This window comes from Artibeus jamaicensis, unplaced genomic scaffold, assembly GCF_021234435.1.
Source record: "Artibeus jamaicensis isolate MK-2021 breed Jamaican fruit bat unplaced genomic scaffold, CSHL_Jam_final scaffold_369, whole genome shotgun sequence".
NCBI lineage: Eukaryota > Metazoa > Chordata > Mammalia > Chiroptera > Phyllostomidae > Artibeus > Artibeus jamaicensis.
Window position 1 is genome coordinate 4537652 of NW_026522042.1, and position 18735 is coordinate 4556386.

At 49.7% G+C, this 18735-nt stretch overlaps 1 protein-coding gene across 4 annotated transcripts in view; it reads right to left on the reverse strand.

Annotated features, from left to right (window-relative positions):
• Window positions 1-18522, reverse strand: part of PARP8 (poly(ADP-ribose) polymerase family member 8) — a 151353-nt gene extending 132831 nt beyond the window's left edge. Inside the window, exons 1-4 of one of the 4 annotated variants that reach the window (XM_037145110.2) lie at window positions 18446-18522; window positions 7102-7181; window positions 1179-1280; window positions 244-298 (exon numbers count right to left, since the gene is read on the reverse strand). In XM_037145110.2, the coding sequence (XP_037001005.2) occupies window positions 244-298; window positions 1179-1269 (146 nt within the window). In that variant the 5' untranslated portion in view covers window positions 1270-1280; window positions 7102-7181; window positions 18446-18522. Of the gene's footprint in view, window positions 1-243; window positions 299-1178; window positions 1281-1365; window positions 1694-2467; window positions 2910-7101; window positions 7182-18445 lie in introns of those variants that run through there. The other 3 variants (XM_053657203.1, XM_053657202.1, XM_053657201.1) reach the window with 3 other exon arrangements.
• Between the last annotated feature and the right edge of the window lie 213 nt (window positions 18523-18735).

The window sequence follows — 18735 nt, forward strand, 5'->3', positions numbered from 1 at the left end:
TACAGCTTCCACGTGAAGAGTGCGGTTCTGCTCGCCGCCTGGGGCCTGATCTTAGAAACGCCTGGATCGAAGACATTTATTTTCCCCTCTGCTTTTTAACACCGAGGACCTCGGGTTTGGGATGTGGTTAAAGGGCAGAAACGTGAGTTTAAAAAAAAAACACAACACCAAAACACGGAACAAACCGAGAACAAAGGAAACACAAGCGTGTGAACAGGAAATGAAGCAACTCGAAACAAATACCTTTTGGGGCCGCCGACGTAGGTGAAGGTGAAGGTGGAGTCCGAGTATCTGAAATCTGAAACGCAGAAGTGCGGTCACCAGCTGCCCCCGGGCGGGTTCTCCCCGGGGTCAGGGCCGGGGCCCCGGGCAGGCGGAGCCGGGCGCCCGCGCCGGCGGGAGGCGCGGGCTGGGGCGCCGTGGGGACCCCTTGCGCGTGGGAAGGGATGCCCCGCGCGGGCGCCGCGGGAGGCCGCCCCCCGCAACAAGTGCCGGGCGCCATGGCAACGGCGGGAATAGCCCGGTCGGGGCGGCCGGAAGCGGCCCCCGCCGAGCGGCTGCGAAAGCCGAACGCGATCCCGCTCCCGGGGGAGCAAAATGGACGCGAGGCGGCCGCCGGGAAGGGGCGCGGGCGCGCCGGGCGTCCCGCTCGTTCGGGGCCACGCGCTGCCAGGCGCCGGGGACCGGACGGACCTGCCGGAGCCGGAGGTCGGCCCGACGCTGCCCGCGGGGCCTCGGCGCAGCCGGCCAGCGCGGCGCAGCGCAGCGGGCTCGGTTCCGGCCGCCGCCGCCGCTCAGCCGGTTGCGCAAATCCGCCGGGTCCCGCCGCCCCGCTCGGTCGCGGCTGCTGAAAGCCCGGCGGCCGGCTCGGGCGCTCCGGGAGTGCACGGGGGGCTCAAAATACAACCGAGGCCCCCGGCCGGGCCCCCCGGGGTCTGCCCGCGAGGCTGCCCGCTGCCCCAGACTGGGGGGAGGGGGCCGGCTGGCGCCCCCTCCCCCTGTGGGCTCCGGCTCCCGCTGCAGCAGCGGTTGCCAAACGAACCCCGGAATGGGGACGTGCGACCCACCCCCACCCCGGCCACACACGTCGCGGTCTGCAAACTGGGCAGGGGGCGGCGGGCGGGCGGGCGGCCGGGGAGCAGGCGCAGGGTCCGAGGCTCGGAGAGGCGAGAACTCACCTGCGAACAGGCAGTCCTTCTCGGCTCTGGACTTCTGGATCACGACGTCGATATCCTTCTGAATTCGCTCTTGCCTTGAACACATCCCCATGAAATCCACCCCTGGAAAAGAAGCAGCCGCTATTTCCACCCACCCCACCCCCTCGCACGCTTCCAGCTTTCTTAAATACTCAGTTAAAAATGAAACCTCTGGCCGAGGCAGGGGCTGAAGGCGAAGTGGCTTCGGAAGTGATCCCGGGTGAGGGAGGAGGCGGCGGGGGAGGGGGAGGGGGTCAGCTTTGCATTCCCAGATGTGACCGCCCAGCTGCCGCTCGCCGCCGCTGGGTTCCAGTTTCCTCCCTCCTGACAAAGGATGCTGATGACACCGAGTCTCACTTTCTCCCTTCCCTGCCCGGAGCGAGGGCCGTGGGGGCCCGGGGTGCGGGCGGCGGCCGGAGAGCGAGCAGCGGCGGGGCGGCAGGCGCCGGCGAGGGGCGAGCCCCGCTCCGCCTCCCGCGCGCACGCCCCCCGTGGCCCGCACGCCGGCCTCCGCTCCCGCGCCCTCTCGCGCCCGCGGGCGGTGCCGAGGCTGCTGCAGCGCTGCCCGCCGCAGACCCTCCGCACCCGCTGCCCCGCCGCGCGGTCACCCGGCCCCGGCCGCTGGTGCTGCGCTCCTCGCCGCGGTCCCGGGCGCAGGCCGGGTTCCCCGCCCGGGCCGCCGCGCGCGCCGGCCTCGGTGGGAATGCAGGTAGTGAAGGCGCCCTGGGGCTCCCCGCCCCCGCCTCCGAACCACCACTTTTATGAATGCCACTCCACTTTCGGAAGGAATTATGAGTCAGATGGAAAACCCTAACCGGAGTGGCCAAGAAGGGCGGGGGAGGAATAAAGAAAAATCTTTTAAATTGAAAAATAAATAAATAAAACGAACAAATCTCTCCTTGTCGCCACATCAGGCAAGGGGAGAAAGCTCTGAAATTACCCGAGACGCGAGCCCTCCGGCAGCCTGACTGCCAGAGCCTTCCTCTTCCAAAGGGAAAGCAGGTCAGCCCCTTTGGGGTGCCCTTAAGGGGACGCAGCCCCCTTTGGGGGGGCTTCCTCTACATCCAAAATCTCCCAAGTTCTTCCCTGCTGGGCATTTCTGTCCATAAAAAAAAAATTGGCAGACTCAGCCGGCACGGGTCAGGGGCTCCCTAAAATAGAAACATCTGTTTGGCTTGTTTTGAAAGGCCACCCCTGTGCCCGTCCGTCAAGGGGGAGCTCCTACGATCCTCTTGCCTCGCTTAGAAACGAGATACTGCTCTGAGCCCCACCTGCAGTTCCGCCGAAAGGCGCCTGGGGCTGGTGGGGCTGCCCGGCCTAGGTATGGCCATGTGCCTGGGATGGGCTTCCGGTGGTAGGTTTCTTACTGATCTCGTCCCCACTGAGACGGCTTCTCTGGGCAGACTATTCTCATCCGCATTCCTGGGGCCTGGTGCAGTGCCTGGACTATGGGAGGGAACGTTGGTCACATGCATGAACGGCTGTGCCTTGCGGTGTTTTGTAGGCACCCCAGTTTCAATCAGCTTCTTCATCAGCATAAGCACCCCAGAGTTGTCAAACCAGCTGCGACCCTTTATCAGTCCTGCTCAGACTGGGACCGTGGCAATGTCATGTGTAGGAGAATCAACAATGACTGTCATCACGGACATTCCTAAGGTCCCGGAGAGACAAGGCCCCATGAGATTATGTGCTCCAATTCTTTCATCTTGCAGAAACGCAAACAGGACACTGTTTGTTGTAGGGCCTGGAATGCATCACATTGGTTGTGAAAGGAAAGGCTTCCCGTCTAGGGTAGGGCAGGTTCAGGTCCTTCCAGGTTCTCTGCTCCGCTGCCGCTGCCGAGAGCACCGTGGCCTCTCCCACATTTGCCCCAGGGTCGTGCGCGCTTCCTTTTTCCATTCTGTGCTCCAACTCCTCCAAAAAGCTTTAACTCTATCAAGTCACCAATGTATCTTACAGCTGTCTATCCACAGAGCTTGCATTCCCAAGGCAGAACCTTGACTACAAATAAAGTTGAAGTCATTTTAAAGCTACCGAGTGTGTCGTTGCCTGGACCACCCAGCGGCTGACCGCTCCATAAAATTGGCCTGCTTGTGAGTTGCGCGATATTTGATTTTTTTTTCCACAAGCTTCACAGGCGGCCCTGTCTTTGCTAAACACAGCTGACCTCACTCTGTGCCTGCAAGGTGTGATACATTTAAGTATTTTTAAAAATTTAAGGGGTAAGATAAAAAAAATAAAACCTAGCTCTTTTCTCTAGTATGCATTTCTGCAAGATAAGTTTCTCAGTCAATCCTACGCACGCCAGGGCATCGTCGAGCCATCCTGGAACTTCACGGCCGGATTCTTCCCAACTCTGCCCACGGCCAGCATTCCGCTGACCCTGTCTCGTCTCAGACTCTTAATCAGACATGTCCATCATGGGTGCTCTTATTAAAACCCATACGCACCTTAGAGACGAGACATTTCTATCCCTGCTCTAAAACTCGTTGCACATGCACACACATGCATTCAGGAACAGAGCACGCACTAGGCCCTGAATAAGCGTGTTAGATTCCACTGCTCACAACAGGAGAACTCCGTCCCCACGCCGCGGCAACACGGAGACAATCAGTATGTGGGGCGACTGAGTCTAGGAGGAAGGCTCACCAGTTTAGAGAAAAGGATCCCAAGCCAACAGATAGACGTTATTAGGGAAAAAGGGTCCATTCCTCACCGTGCTGAGAAGCCCCCGCTGCAGTGTGAGGTAATGGACATGCGTTAACTGTCACACATCCAGAACTCATGGGAGCGGTGTGAGACGGCCCCAAACACTTCACATACAGTCGCTCATTCCACATTTACAGTAGCCCTCTTGGTAGTAGCTGTTCTCTTATGCTTCCCAGTGTACAGAAGAGGAAACTGAGGCACCAAGAAGTTCATTAACTCGTCTCCGGTTTTTCTCTCCAAACCTTTCGGCAGTTGAACTGAACTTTAAGAACAGTAAATGTTCAGCCATCTCACTGGGGAAGAAGAGGCAGGGCCAACTAGAATCCCTGTGACCCCTGTGACCCCTGTGACCCTTGTGACCCCAGTGGCCTGGAGCACATGCCCTAGCAACATGGGCTGGTCAGGATTTCCCTCCCCTGTGCTGAAATTCCCTTCCCAAAGGAATCCCAGCCCTTGGTAACTCTTAAGAAAAAGTCTGCCCTGTGCTATGCCCTGGGGACTGAGAAAAGGGGGTGGGAAGGAGGGTTAGCAAATAAACCGCCCCCTTTCCCAAATGCATGAGGTGCTGTGGGTAGCAGAGGCCCACGGGAGTGCCCACAGCAGCCTCGGTGGGCTGTGGGAACATCACCTGACAGCTTGCCTTAGCACGTTCAACGGGGTCCAACGGTGATGGGGTGGGTCCCTGGGGTTTCAATGGGAGGAGATCACCGGGGGTGGTCAAGCCTGGGTGAGGAAGTGGGAATTTATGCAGAGTAATGGGACACCACTGGGAGAAAGGAGCTCCCAAAGTTCTTTTCCATTATTAGATCGATGTAACTTCCCCTTGCAAATAGTTGTGCAATGGAGAGAAATCTGTAAAATGCAGAATGCCTGCTAGGCCCACATGGCTTTGTGCAGACACAGGGGACTCGGGCAGCCCTCTGTTCAGCTGCTAGACTTCTGCTGTGGGAGAAACGAGTCCTGGAATCCTGACCTCCTCGGACAGGTCTTGCGATCAAAGATGAGCAAGGCAGAGCCAGCTTGCAATAAAGTTGATGAAACGAGGGAGAACGTTAGGTGGTTTGATGGGAAATGTGTCCCAGTCTGGTCCTAACCTGGGGCCGTTTTGCGGTCTTAGGGCCTTTTCTAGCCTTGCTGAACTTGACCAGCCTGGAAGCTGGAGGGAGAAACCTGAGCGGCTGGCTCTAGTTCCAAGGTTCACTTTCATTTAGTCCCCCTTGTTTCTCTTTAAACTTCAATCCCCGGCTCTCACCAGCCCGAGGTAGGCTGCCTCGCCTTCCCACACGGACAAGCTCGTCCGTCTCAGTTTGGACTCATGTTCCTGCTACTCTGTTTTGAATACCTCTGGTTTCCATTATTTTTAAAAGTGCATGAAAGCCACAAGAATATATATTCCCTGGGAAAACTGATTAAAACAGACGTGAGAACAGAGTAAAATCCCCACCCACCCTAATCCTCAATTCCCCTCCTCACCCCAAAGGTAACTGGCCGGTATAGTTACGAGGTGATCCCGTCATTCTTGTGTTCTTATAGCCACACAAATGTCCATGTGTTCAGAGAGGGACACACACACACACACACATTTTAGTGCAAAAGGAAACACATAATACATGTTGCTGTGCAACTTGAGTTTTCCACTGTCTTGGAGAACTTTCTGTGCAAAGTCATCCAGCTCATACCACGCAGCCACTGCAGAGGATTTTACAGAATGGATGAACCGTAATGTACTTTAACTGTGCCTCTCCAGCAATGATGGGTTTCCGAAGCGTTTTGTGATTCAAACAATTTGCTGCAAATGCACAACTTTATGCACACTTTTAGCAGTTTCCTTGGGATGGATTGTTGGGAGTGGAAAAACTGGATCGCCAGGGACTGGCAATTTAAAAATTTGATAGGTACAAGCAAATCACTCTCCAAATTACCTTACCATTTTATACCACTCCAACTGTTTCTGAGTGCACACCTCATTCTCTGAGACATTCCTAACAACGGCTACTGCCAGTTTTTAAATCGTTTGCTAATCAGTTGGATAAAGAATATTCCTCTTGTTTTTATTTCTTTCCCTGATAATTAGTGAGGCTGGGCATATTTTTAAATGTTTATTGGTCATTTGTGTAGTCTTTCGAGTATGCAAGTATACTTGAGTAAGATTGCTGGCCATATGCGACCTATTATTTTCCTGTTGGGTTATTCTGGCTTTTTATTATTTATTCATAGGAGGTGTTTATATATTTTGGACAGGGATCCCTTTTCTATTATACTTTTTAGTCACATGGAAGTTTACATTTTTATTTATTAACAATAATGAAAACAAAAAAATTTAAGGTAACTTCTTCGGACCAAATACTGCCCTCTTCAGAAAAATCTTTCCTGATTTTCGACTCACTAACAGTCCCTCTTCCCTGAACTCCCTATTTCTAGATGGTAAGTGCCTTGAAGGCAGGAACTGGTTTTACCCGGCTTAGTACCCACCACCAAGCTGGCAGCAGGGACTGTTTGAATGTAATGCACAGTAGTGAAATGAATACTTACCGGATTGACTTAAAGTCTTAATTATTGTCTTTTGCTGCTGGTTTAGGGGAGTTAAGGATTAGGGTAGGTGGGGATTTTACTCTGTACTCACGTCTGTTTTAATCAGTTTTCCCAGGGAATATATATTCTTGCGGCATTTATGCACTTTTAAAAATAATGGAAACCGGAGGTATAATTATCTTGTGAGAGCTCCCCCCAAAACGGCTCCAGATTTAAGTCAGTTTGAGGAAAAGTGGATGAAATGAAGTTAAATAGTTTTCTCTGTCATTACTTCGAGTCTGTAATAAGCCTAACTATGAGGGACATGTGGTCCTTCCAAAAACTTCTAGATAACTGAGCACTTGGAGTTTTTGTTTATTGGTTGATTTTTTTTTTTTTGGTCTGGAAGTTGCGTTCCATGTAATTTCTATTTCATGTATATGTGTGTGTGTGTGTGTACATACGCTTAATTCGTGTAAAATTTACAATACATATTTGTCATATATCAATTGTCATATCAATTCTTCTCCTTTGTCAATTGTGAAACACCTTTAACACTCCAGGAGGCTCGTGGTGACGAGCTTTCAAGCGACACAGGATCAAATCCCGACTCAACTTAGCAGAGATCTAACCCTGCAACAAGGTACAAAACCACATTGTGGTGACATCAAATCTGTTTCCTTACCTGAAAAATGGGGAGAATAATGGCTGAAATTATTCTTCTCCCCTTAATGGCTGAAAAAGAGGATTAAATGAGATAAACACCTGCAAAGAGAAACATAGAAATTGGTTACTCTCTTTCTTCCCCACGGGGGTGCGCGGAGTGTGTGGGTTGGGGCGTCTGTGCGGCCTCCGCAGCAGACGCGGTGACGCAGGTCTCGGTGAAAACCCTGCCGGGCAACACCATCGCCCTTGAGGGTGCGTCCAGCGACACCACTGAGAATGTCAAAGCTAAAATCCAAGACAAGGGGGGCAACCCGCCAGAGCTGCAGCGACTGATTTTTGCGGGCAAACGGCTGGAGCGCGGCGCACTCTCTCAGACTGCGACGTTCAGAAAGAGTCCACCCCGCACTCGTGCTCCGCCTGCTGGTGGCATCACCATCATCATCATCATCATCATCATCAGGCCCTCCTCCCGCCAGCTCACCCCGAAGCACAGGTGTGACAAGATGACCGGCCACAAGTGTTATTGCCACGCGTACCCCCGAGCTGTCAACTGCCCCAAGAAGAAGTGTGGCCACGCCAACAGCCTGTGTCCCCGAGAAGGTTAAATAAGGCCTTTCCATCACGTCCTCTGGCCTATAGGGTCGTCTTCTGCCTACTCCCTGTGACCCCGTGGCTTCAATAAGGTGTCCCTTTCATTGGCTGGAGCAGTAAAAAAAAAAAATTGCCTACTGAGAATCAATTATTATTTCCCCAATTATTCACTAGTTCTCCGTCAGACCGTCTGGATGCACTCGTTACAAGTTGTAAGTCTCTGCACAGGGACGTCCTCTTGTCGGGAGCGTCCAAACCGCTGTCCTCTGCACAGGCTTCGGGAGCTCCCCGCACGTGGTGCTCCGTGGGGAGGCAGGCGTGTCTGAACTGGAGGGAGGCGCTGCAGGGACCTCGGAACAGGCGCCTCCCTGCGGGTGTGTGTCTCGTCATCACCCAGCCTTGCTCCTGAGGTCACGTCCAGGGCTGCTGTGTAGGTCAGGAAGCGCTGGGCCGTATCACAGAGCCTGACGCGAACCAGCGAGAGGTGACGCGTTGGTTCGTGCCTGGGGAGGACGCTCGTGGCTTAGCAGACAGAGGAGGAGCTGGAGGAACCTAGGGCTCGGGAACCGGACTGGGGACTCAACCCGAATTTTACCTCCTCCCATTTCCATTTCTGCTTGGCATTTTTCTTTCTTTCCAACAACAGGGGAAATATCCCTCTGGTGACCACAAACTTGTAACTTTCCAGCTTAGTAAACCCAGTGGCAGAAGGGTAACTGCCTTTTCCCAAGGACGATACAGTAATCCCAGGATAAACACAACGGAACCAGCAGCCCATCCGGAGACAAGGGTCTGCCCTCTGGACAACCCCGGCTGCTGAGTGGAGGGAGCACTGTGACTTGCCAGGCCCTGGTCACGTCCCAGTCTAAGCCCAGGGCAACACATGGGAAAGAATGAAGGAACGTCTCTGGCTGGTCCCCTACTAGTCTGATTAAAAAAAAATCACTTAACAAACACCAGTCCCTGTGTTTCTCTACGCTGGGTCTGGGATGTTCACTCATCTTTGAGGGGGTGAATTATATCAAGAAATGGGTTCTTTTCACTCTCGGATTCCTTCTCATTTTCACGGGGTAGCAGCTGCAGTTACAGGCCAGGCTGCCAAGTGGCGACCCCCCTCTAGGCTCATCGCCATTACAGCCCTTAACACTCTTTCTTTCTCCCTTTCTTTCTCCTTTTCATCCTCAGCACGGACATTTAGAGAGGGAGGAAGGGAATGAGAGAAACATCGATCCATTGCCTCCAGTACGCACCCAGACCAGGGATTGAACCCGCAACCTAGGTATGCGCCTACCAGGAATCAAACACCCAACCTTTTAGTTATGGGATGATGCTCCAACCAGCCAGCGATGAGCCACACTGGCCGGGGCTTTTTTTCTTTCTTACGAGGCTGAGCATCAGTGTTCAGGACCTGAGCAATTTGCTCTGTTCAACAGTATTTCTCTTACACTTAAGCTACTGTGTGAAACACAGAAAACACCCAATAAACACTTGAAAGAAAGACGGTGTCCTCCGGGAGTGCCACGCAGCTACCCAGACGTGGGGCAGGTAGCTGAGACTGAGCTGGGGCTGACGGTTTGTGGGGCCGGCCATGGGCGCTGACGGAGCCGAACTGCAAAGTCAAGGGTGTGCAGACGGACATCGCGGCAGCCGGAGGCCTGGAGGCCCGGCTGCGTGGAGCTGGTGGCACAAGCATCTCAGACCAACCGCACACCTCTCTTCCCCACTCCACATCCGGGGCTTCCTGCCGGTAGTTCGGAATCAGCCGCAGTAGGAGCACTCTATGTACCACAGGCAGTGGAACCACTGCAAAGCTGGCCTTCGGCTGTTTTGTTTTTAACCAGAGGGCTGACAACTCCACATGTACCACACCAGCCAGGGCATGGACGCGGGAGGAGGACAGGGATGTCACTGTACTTGAAGTTAGGGAGGTGCTCAAAAGTCAAGTCGTGGGGGAAGCGATGGACTGAGCACCTCTGAATTGCTGAGCCATGGAAATACTCCGAAGGGAAAGCACAGGACACGGCTTGCTCTTCAGCCAAAGGGAAGTTCTTCGACAAGTCTGCACCACACACTTGGCAGGAGGCGAGGGACACAGTCACCTACACAAAACGCTTGCGGTTCTAGGGAAGTTCCTGCCTGTCTTAGCAGATCCATCTTAGCCTACGGCCTGGCCTTGAGCTGTGCCCATCCCACGGGAGCTGATTCCACGGTGGCCACAGGGGCAGCACCGCTTTGAACCAGAGCCATGGCCCACAGACCCCAGCACTGTGGTCCTCTTCCCCTGCCACCTGGCACGCCGGTCCCCTGGGAGGTTGACATCAGCAGGCTTCCAACAAAAGGCTGCCAACTCCAACCGTGTTTTTTCTTTTCTATCTCGGTTGTTTAAGGTGTGGTCTTAATAGTAGAGGTATGAACTAAATGGTTTTTTTCACTTTCCTTCACAATTTATGAATATATATATTACATATGGAAAAATGTATTTAAAAGAGAGGGAGAAAGAGATGCAGGAGAAGGAAGAAGGAGGAGGGTAACAAAGAGGGAGGAAGGGAAAATAGAGAAAGGGAGGAAGGAAGGGAGGGAGAAGGAAGGAGGGAGGCAGCTTTTCCTCCAGAGCGGCTGAGACGGTCACAGAACAGCGGCAGCAGCGGTACCACGAGCGTGCTGGGTGGAAGAACGGCCTCAGAGCGCCGTTTGGAAGCCACTTTTGTCATTGAGGATTTTGCTCTAGTGAACCAGGACCTGAGATCAGTGGGCCGTCACAGCAGGCAAACACCCATCCTCCCTTCCCGCAGAAGCAGCCTGCTGACTTCTCTCTTCTCTTGGGGTCTTTGGCCTTTCTACTGCCCTGTACAAGGAACCCACTGTGTTGAAAACAGTTGCCCTACCTGTGTAAACTTGGTATCGTGTGTAAGTAAAATTTATAATTGAAACAGAAATGAGAATTCATATTGTTATCACTCGTTACTGCCACAGACACGTGGCTACAGAACAAGAGCGTAAATTGCATACAAATGTATTATTCTTCACCCATCCTATAAAAGTGAGTCATCCACAAAAAAAAGTGTCGTAGGGAAGATTTTAGTGAATCAAAATGCCAGTGCCATTGACATTGACAATATGCATTTACTTCGATAATTAACAAAGCATTTATTACCATTTTATTGTTTATGTTTTTTTGTCTTTTTTTCCCCTTCTTCTTAAAGAAGACCCTTTAACATTTCACGTAATACTGGTTCGGTGGCAATAAATACACATCTAACAACAACAGAATCTAAAAACAAAATAAACAAACAAGCAGAAGAGAAACAGGGTTATAGATATACAGAACATTTTGATGTTTGCTAGATGGGAAGGGGGTTGGGGGTGGGGTGGAAAAGGTGAAGGGATTAAGGAGTACAAACTGGTGATTACAGAAAAGCGACAGTGATGTAAAGTACAGCATAGGGAAAGTAGTCATTAATGTTCTGATAACTATGTATGGTATCACATGGGTACAAGGTTTATTGGGGTGATTACTTCATAAGTTACTTAATGTCTAATCACACCTGAAACTAATATTGTATGTCAACTGTAATTGAAAAAAATTTTTTGAATGATTTAATTTTTTAAAAAAAGTTAAAAAAAGGAATTAACAAAGCAGACAGCTGATATTCAGTGTTTGTACTGAAAAATCCTCCTGCCTTCCACCCTGCTTGGGTGACTTTGACTGTTGGAAACTGCCCTGCATGGCTAAGGCTGAGTGAACAACCCTGGGACCATAAGCCACTAAGGAGACAAAGCTTATCTCCCTGGCAGGGGTGCTGCCTCTGCTCCTTTTACTTCACCCTGCCTGGCCCCCAGTGCTTGATCTGTTAGCCAGTGATGGGTGAGATTCCTCAAGGGAGGGACGAACTAAGACAGGCACAATCATGGGGGCTCCTAGGGAAGGACTTGGGGGCTATAGAAAAAGGGGGTCATGGGCCCTCACCCCTCAGCTTTGACATAGCCTGAGTCCTCATTCTGTCTTTGAGAAGTCTACTGATCTCTTGCCTGCCTTACTTCCCCTGCCTGACTTAAGTCTGAAACAATGACAGAGGGCGGTGCAGCCCTGTGCTGGAAACGGGGGGTTCCCCGGGGTGATCAGGCCTGAGAAAAAAATGCATACAATCCTATGAAACCTACTTTGCTAATACCTTCAATTTATTATTTTTTAAAAATTTTATTTAGTTATTTTTCAAGTACAGTTTTTTGTCTATTTCTCCCATCCCAGCCCACCCCACCCTGTGCTCCCCATCTCCCTCCCATTTCCACCCCCCTTAGTCCTCATCCCTGTGTCCTTCATACTTGTTCCTCCAAATCCCTCCCTTTTCCCCCCCTTAAATTTCCTTCCCTCTCCCCTCTGGTCACTGTCCCCTTGTTCTCTATTTCAGTGTCTTTGTTTTTATTCTGCTTGCTTGTTTGTTTTGTTGTTTAGCTTCCTGTTAAAGGTGAGATCATATGGTATTTGTCTTTCACCACCTGGCCTATTTCACTCAGCATAATGCTTTCCAGTTCCATCTATGCTGTTGCAAAGGGTAGGAGCTCCTTCTTTCTTTCTGCTGCATAGAATTCCATCAAGTAAATGCACCATAATTTTTGGATCCATTCATTTACTGATGGGCATATAGGTTGCTTCCAATACTTGGCCATTGTAAATTGTGCTGCTATGAACATTGGGGTTCATAAATTCTTTTGATTGGTGTTTCAGGGTTCTTAGGATATACTCCTAGCAGTGGAATTGCTGGATCAAAAGGCAAATTCATTTTTAGTTTTCTGAGAAAATTTCATACTGTTATTTATAGTAGTTGTACCAGTCTGCAATCCCACCAACAGTGCACTGGGGCTCCCTTTTCTCCACAACCTCTCCAACACTTGTTGTTTGTTGCTTTGTTCATGATGGCCATTCTGACTGGTGTAAAGTGGTATCTCATTGTGGTTTTAATTTGCATCTATCTGATAGCTAGCAATACTTAGCATCTTTTCATGTGTCTCTGGATCCTCTGTATGTCCTCCTTGGAGAGGTGTCTGTTCAAGTCCTTCGCCCACTTTTTAATTGGGTTGCTTATCTTTGTATATTTTGTGTAAAAAGAACTTGTATACAAGTTCTTTGTATATTTTGGAGATTAAACCCTTGTCTGAGGTATCATTGGCAAATATGTTTTCCCATACAGATGGTTCTCTTTTTATTTTAATACTGTTTTCTTTAGCCATGCAGTGATATTATTAATAAATGCTGAAAAAACATTTGCCAAAATCTAGCACTCATTTATGATAACAACTCTCAGCAAAGTGGGACTATAGAGAACATAACTCAACATAATAAAGGCCATGTATTTTTGGCAACCGCCCTGCCTGGTTTCAGAAGCTGCAACCCCCTTCCTGGCTAAGGCTGAGTGAGCAACCCTGGGACCATAAGCCACTAAGGAGACAAAGCTTATCTCCCTGGCAGGGGTGCTGCCTCTGCTCCTTTTACTTCACCCTGCCTGGCACCCAGTGCTTGATCTGTTAGCCAGTGATGGGTGAGATTCCTCCAGGGAGGGACGAACTAAGACAGGCATGATCATGGGGGCCTCCAGGGAATGACTTGGGGGCTATAGAAAAAGGGGGTGATGGACCCTCACCCTTCAGCTTTGACATAGCCTGAGTCCTCATTCTGTCTACAAGAAGTCTTCTAATCTCTTGGCTGCTTGATTTCCCCTGCCTGACTTAAGTCTGAAACAATGACAGAGGGCGGTGCAGCCCTGTGCTGGAAAGGGTGGGTTCCCTGGCTGATCAGGCCTAAGAAAAAATACTTAAAATCCTATGAAACTTACTTTGCTCCCCTCAATTTAAATAATAAGGGACCAAGCAGGAAATGAGTTTGTTCCTTGACGTTTTATGGCCCTTTAACTATCTAACCCTGAGTCAGAATAAGCCCTCAGAGTTCTTGGAATGTTATCTATTGTTTAATAATTTCTGCCTGATTGATGAGCTTTATTCCTGTGCAAATTGAACCCAATAAAAGCTTGTCAAGGCAAGGGTCTGGGTGCTCTCCCCTTGAAAGAATGGCCGAGGTTCTCCAAGGCTTCTTCTCCTCTTGAGGGAGTAGCTGTGCCCTCCCTTTTCCTCCACAGGACTTGGTAGTCCATGTGAATTTCTCATATCTCATCCACAATGTGACGGACCCCAGGAGCTAGGGTCATTTGACCTCTTGCTGAGTGGAGTGTACATTGTTGCCACTGCCTTTGGACTTGTCCATTGACTTATTTTGGCCAATGGGTTGTTCACAGGTATGAACAAGCAGGAGCTTGACATGCACCAGTGTGGCTAGACTTGCTCTCTGCACTTCTACCATCACTACAAGAAGAACATCACCTAGGTGATCAGGTGGTTCCAGGAAGGCGAGAGGCACATAGGGCAGATGTGGATGCAACTTGTAACTGGGTGCCATGCTCAGTCAAGCACAGCCTGGATCAGGCACAGACACAGGAACAAGAATAAACGAGTGTTGTGTTAACTCACGGAGTCTGCAGTGAATTTGTTACTCAGCACTATCGTGGTCACCGTTGACCGGTACAAGCAGTAAAGACAAAGATATCAGTAAGAACAATGTGCACACTCCACCAGACCATTGCTGGCATAAACTAGAAAACTGTGACTTTCTTGAAAAGAAAACCTACTCCAGCAACCAGCAACTTTATACCTATAAAGATGTGTTCACACCTTCATGGTGGCTCCCAGTTTGTCAGGCGCAGGCCTTCTAAGCTGAATGGACATTCTGAAATCAAACTTGTTATGAAGTCAAATTCTTTACATCTGAATGGCTATGTCTCATAATACACCTGAAAACCATACTATAATAGCATGTTAAAGGTATTTATTTCTGAATGATGGCCTTATCAATATTTTATTTTTCCTTACTTTAAATTTTCAATAATAATGTGGATTATTGGGATAATTAGAAAAAAAAATTTAGTTTACTTTAAGAAGAACAACTTTAGCCTGATTTTCAAATTATAGGTTCTCTTTCACGTGTTTTCCTATGGGAATTTCAGAACAACAGTAAATGAAGCTAACACTGCTACATTTCAGTAAGTAAGGCATTCATTTTACTTTTACTCTGCCTTTCACAAGTCCAAAAGATTCTTTGAATGAGCTTCGGGAAGACCCAGTTTCTAGAACTGCATTTCAGTACTGTTTACATGATGCTAGTGGGAGGCTCTGTAACAGGGCTGTGTCTCTCCAGCGCTCAGCAGCAGGGCATTGCTCTTCCCTGGAGACCTCCCCCATGCCCTTTCATCTGGTGGCACTTTAGGGACGTCAGTAACCACCCCTATGGGCACTGACAGGGGTCACTAATGATCTCAGCACTATGGAGGGGGCTCTGCATGGGTCACGAAGGGGAAGTTCAGCCAGAGTCACCTGCGTGGTTGGGCAACAGTCTGCTTGTGCAAGTGGTGGCTGAGTTAGCTCCTCCGGGTTCAGCATCACGCTCTCCAGCAGCTCCCCGTGCTGCAGACCCTCACTGCAGCCTTCTTCACTCCTGCCAGTGTGACTCTGGAGTTGGAGCTCTCTCTCTAAGTCTTACCTGTCTTTCCTCTTTCAGTAGCTTCCCTTCTCTCGTGTCCACTTGAATGCAAGTATTTTGGATTTGGGGTTGTTTTTATTTAAAAAAGAAAGTGGGGGTAGGTTCTGCTCAGCTTTAAAATACCTTCTGAAGTCCAGAACCTCCTCTATATCCTGAAGGATTAGAACTTCAGAATCAAAGCCAGAAAGACATTTTTGTCTACTTTATATCTTCCCATCCTTAAAAGTTCTTGAGAGCTTTAAGATGGCAGCAGGAGTAAACACAGGTCACCTGTTCACACAACCACATCAAAATTACAACTACACTATAGAACAACCATCACTCAGAACCACCAGAAATCAGGTTGCATGGAAGTCTGACAGCTACGGAATTAAAGAAACCACATCCACCTAGACAGATAGGAGGGGCGGAGATGTGAAGAAGGCTGGTCCCATTGCCATGTGTGGTGGATACAGCTTTGGGAGGGATATCTCAGGACTGAGGAGTCCCAGACGCACCCCAGGCTTCCTGCCTGGAAATCCAGTGCCAGGAAGATAAGTCCCCACAACTTCTTGCTGCAAAAACCACTGTGCATTGGGTTGGTAGAAGAAAATTCTGTAGCTCCAAGCAGTTCCTCTTAAAGAGCCCACACATGGACTCACCTACGCAGACTCACTCCCTCTGAGCTCCAGCACTGGGGTAGCAGCTTGAAAGACAACATGCGCATACAGGGAGGAATTGCAATATCTGGCATCAAGGCAGGAGCTAGGAGACAGCTTTCTCCCAGGCAGAACGGTGCTCAGAGGCTATTGTTACTTTTCTGACCCCTCCCCCCAAGCCACAGAGCCAGTAGGCGGATGCCAGGTCTGAGACTCCATCAACCTGGCTAACACCGTTTGCCCCACCCTGTAGACCCCCTGAAACTCTGTCCCACCCAACTTACTGGCCCACCCAAGATGTAAATTACTGGTCTTGGCTCATGTTTCACAACTTCCTAAATACTATGAAAGAACCAGCAGCAAGGCCTCAGTCAGTCCCTAGGCCCCAGTCCTCCCTCCCCCCAGCCCCAGCCCTGTACCTCTTGCTAAGTGGCCCAAATCCTGGCACTAGCAGCAGCCAGCCTAGATACACAGCTTGACTTTGCCTGGGACTCTCCAAGCCCCACACAAGTAGCAGCCTTCTAGACTGCTTTATAGCTCAGGCAGCGTGGCACCAGGAAGAATACAGGTCAGGGCTGACCTTGGCCTGTACCCCTCTGGAAAGGCCAGAGCCGGCACACCCAGTGGACAGCTACAGACCATGTCCAAGCACCACCACCATGCCTCCCACACAGCTGATTCTCCACTGAAGGCGGAGGTTGGTGGTCAGTGGTCACAGCCAGTCCTTGTGGCTGACTGGCCTGGGTGAATCCCTCCCATTGACCTGCCAACAGTAATCAAGGCTCACCTACAAGAGGAGAGTGTACTGAGCCCACACAGAAGACACACCTCCAGGATTTAGCTTGGGGCACAGGGGAGGTTGTGCCACTGGGCCTTATAGGACACCTAATATATGAGGCCATGCTGCTAAGACAGGGAGTCATAGCAGCTCTGCCTAATATATAGAAACCAACACGGCTAGGCTGCCCAAATGAACAGACAAAGAAACAAAGGAACCTGGCCCAGATGAAAGAACAGATCACCCCCCCCCCAAAAAAAAACCCACTAAATAAAATGGAGATAAGCAATCTGTCAGATACAGGGTTCAAACACTGGTTATAAGGATGCTCAAAGAACTTAGTGAGGACCTCAACAGCATAAAAAATACCCATTCAGAAATGAAGGAACAAAGGCTATGCTAATTGAAATAAAGAACAATTTACAGGGAAACAACAGCAGACTGGATGAAGCTGAGAATCAGATCAATGATAAGGAAGCAAGAAACAACCAATCAGAACAAGAAGAAGAAAAAAGAATAAAAAAAAAAAACAAGTATAGTGTAAGCAGCTTCTGGGACAGCTTCCAATATTCCAACATTTGCATCATAGGGGTGATAGGAAGAGAAGAGAAAGAGCAAGAAATTAGAAATCTATCTGAAAAAATAATGTAAGAAAACTTCCCTAATTTGGTGAAGGAAATAGACATGCAAGTCCAGGAAGCACAGAGTCCCAAACAACATGGACACAAAGAAGCCCACTCCAAGACACATCATAATTAAAATGCCACAGGTTAAAGATAAAGAGAGACTCTTAAAAGCAGCAAGAAAAAAGCAGTTAGTTACTTACAGGGGAGTTCTCGTAAGACTGTTAAAGATTTCTCAAAAGAATTTTTGCAGGCTGGAAGGGATTGGCAAGAAATATTCAAAGTCATGAAAAGCAAGGACTTACAGCCAAAATTGCTCTACCCAGCAAAGTCATCATTTACAATCAAAGGGCAGATAAAGAGCTTCCAAGACAAGAAAAAACTAAAGGACTTCATCACCAAACCATTACTATATGAAATATTCAAGGGACTTATGTAAGAAAAAGATCAAAACTATGAACAATAAAATGGCAATAGGTACATATCTATCACAAATCACATCTGAAAAACAAACTAAGGAAACAAGAAAAGAGACAGAGTCATGGATATGGAGAGTGTTGTGATGGTTGCCAGATGGGATGGGGGTGCGGGGGAATGAATGAAGAGGTGGGGGGTTAAGAAGTACAAATAGGTAGTTACCGAATAGCCGTGGGGATGTGAAGTGCAGCATAGGAGATGGAGCAGCCAAGAACTTGCAGTATGACCCATGGACATGAACAGTGTGGGGACTGCCTGAGGGAGAGGGGGTGTTGGGTGGAGGGGCACAAAGAGGGAAAAACTGTAATAGCATAATCAAGAAAATATAAATTAAAAAAATAAACTAAAAAATTCTTGAAAGGACTGCGCGAGAGGGAGACAGGAAAGTAAAATAATGATGCGATAGGAAGGTAGCTAGAGCTATATATTTAACTAATGGGCATATTATCCCCTCATAGTTTGTTTTTTTTGCACTAGTTTTTAAAAGACAACATTTAGCCTTCTTCTACTAGAAAGGTCTAACTTTCTACCCACTGGTCTGCTGTTTCCTCTGTTGGAATTTACTCTTTTATAGGAAGCCGTGCAGCCAGCAAATTCCCTCCAACCTCACCCCCTGCTTCTTACCGCAGCCTGGACCCCACCCACGTGGCCCACCACCGCTCCTGACTCACCGCTTCCGGCCCAGACCCGTCCTCCCGCAGCTCTCCCCACTCCGAAACGCTGGCACAGTGGCCTCTTTGTCCCCGTTTCATGATGAAGAAACCCTCTCCGTTTCAGTTTCTGTCTGAAAGTCCCTTCTTCCTCGTCTTAACCACAAAGCAACTGTCTTGACACGACACCACGAGGCTTCCTGCGGCACCTAAACTCCTGCGCCTCTGAGCTCCATTCCGTCCCCTGCTGCCTTCGGACGCGCGTTGCTCAACGCTCCTCTCCAGCAGTTTTGACCTGTTCTCTCTTCTTG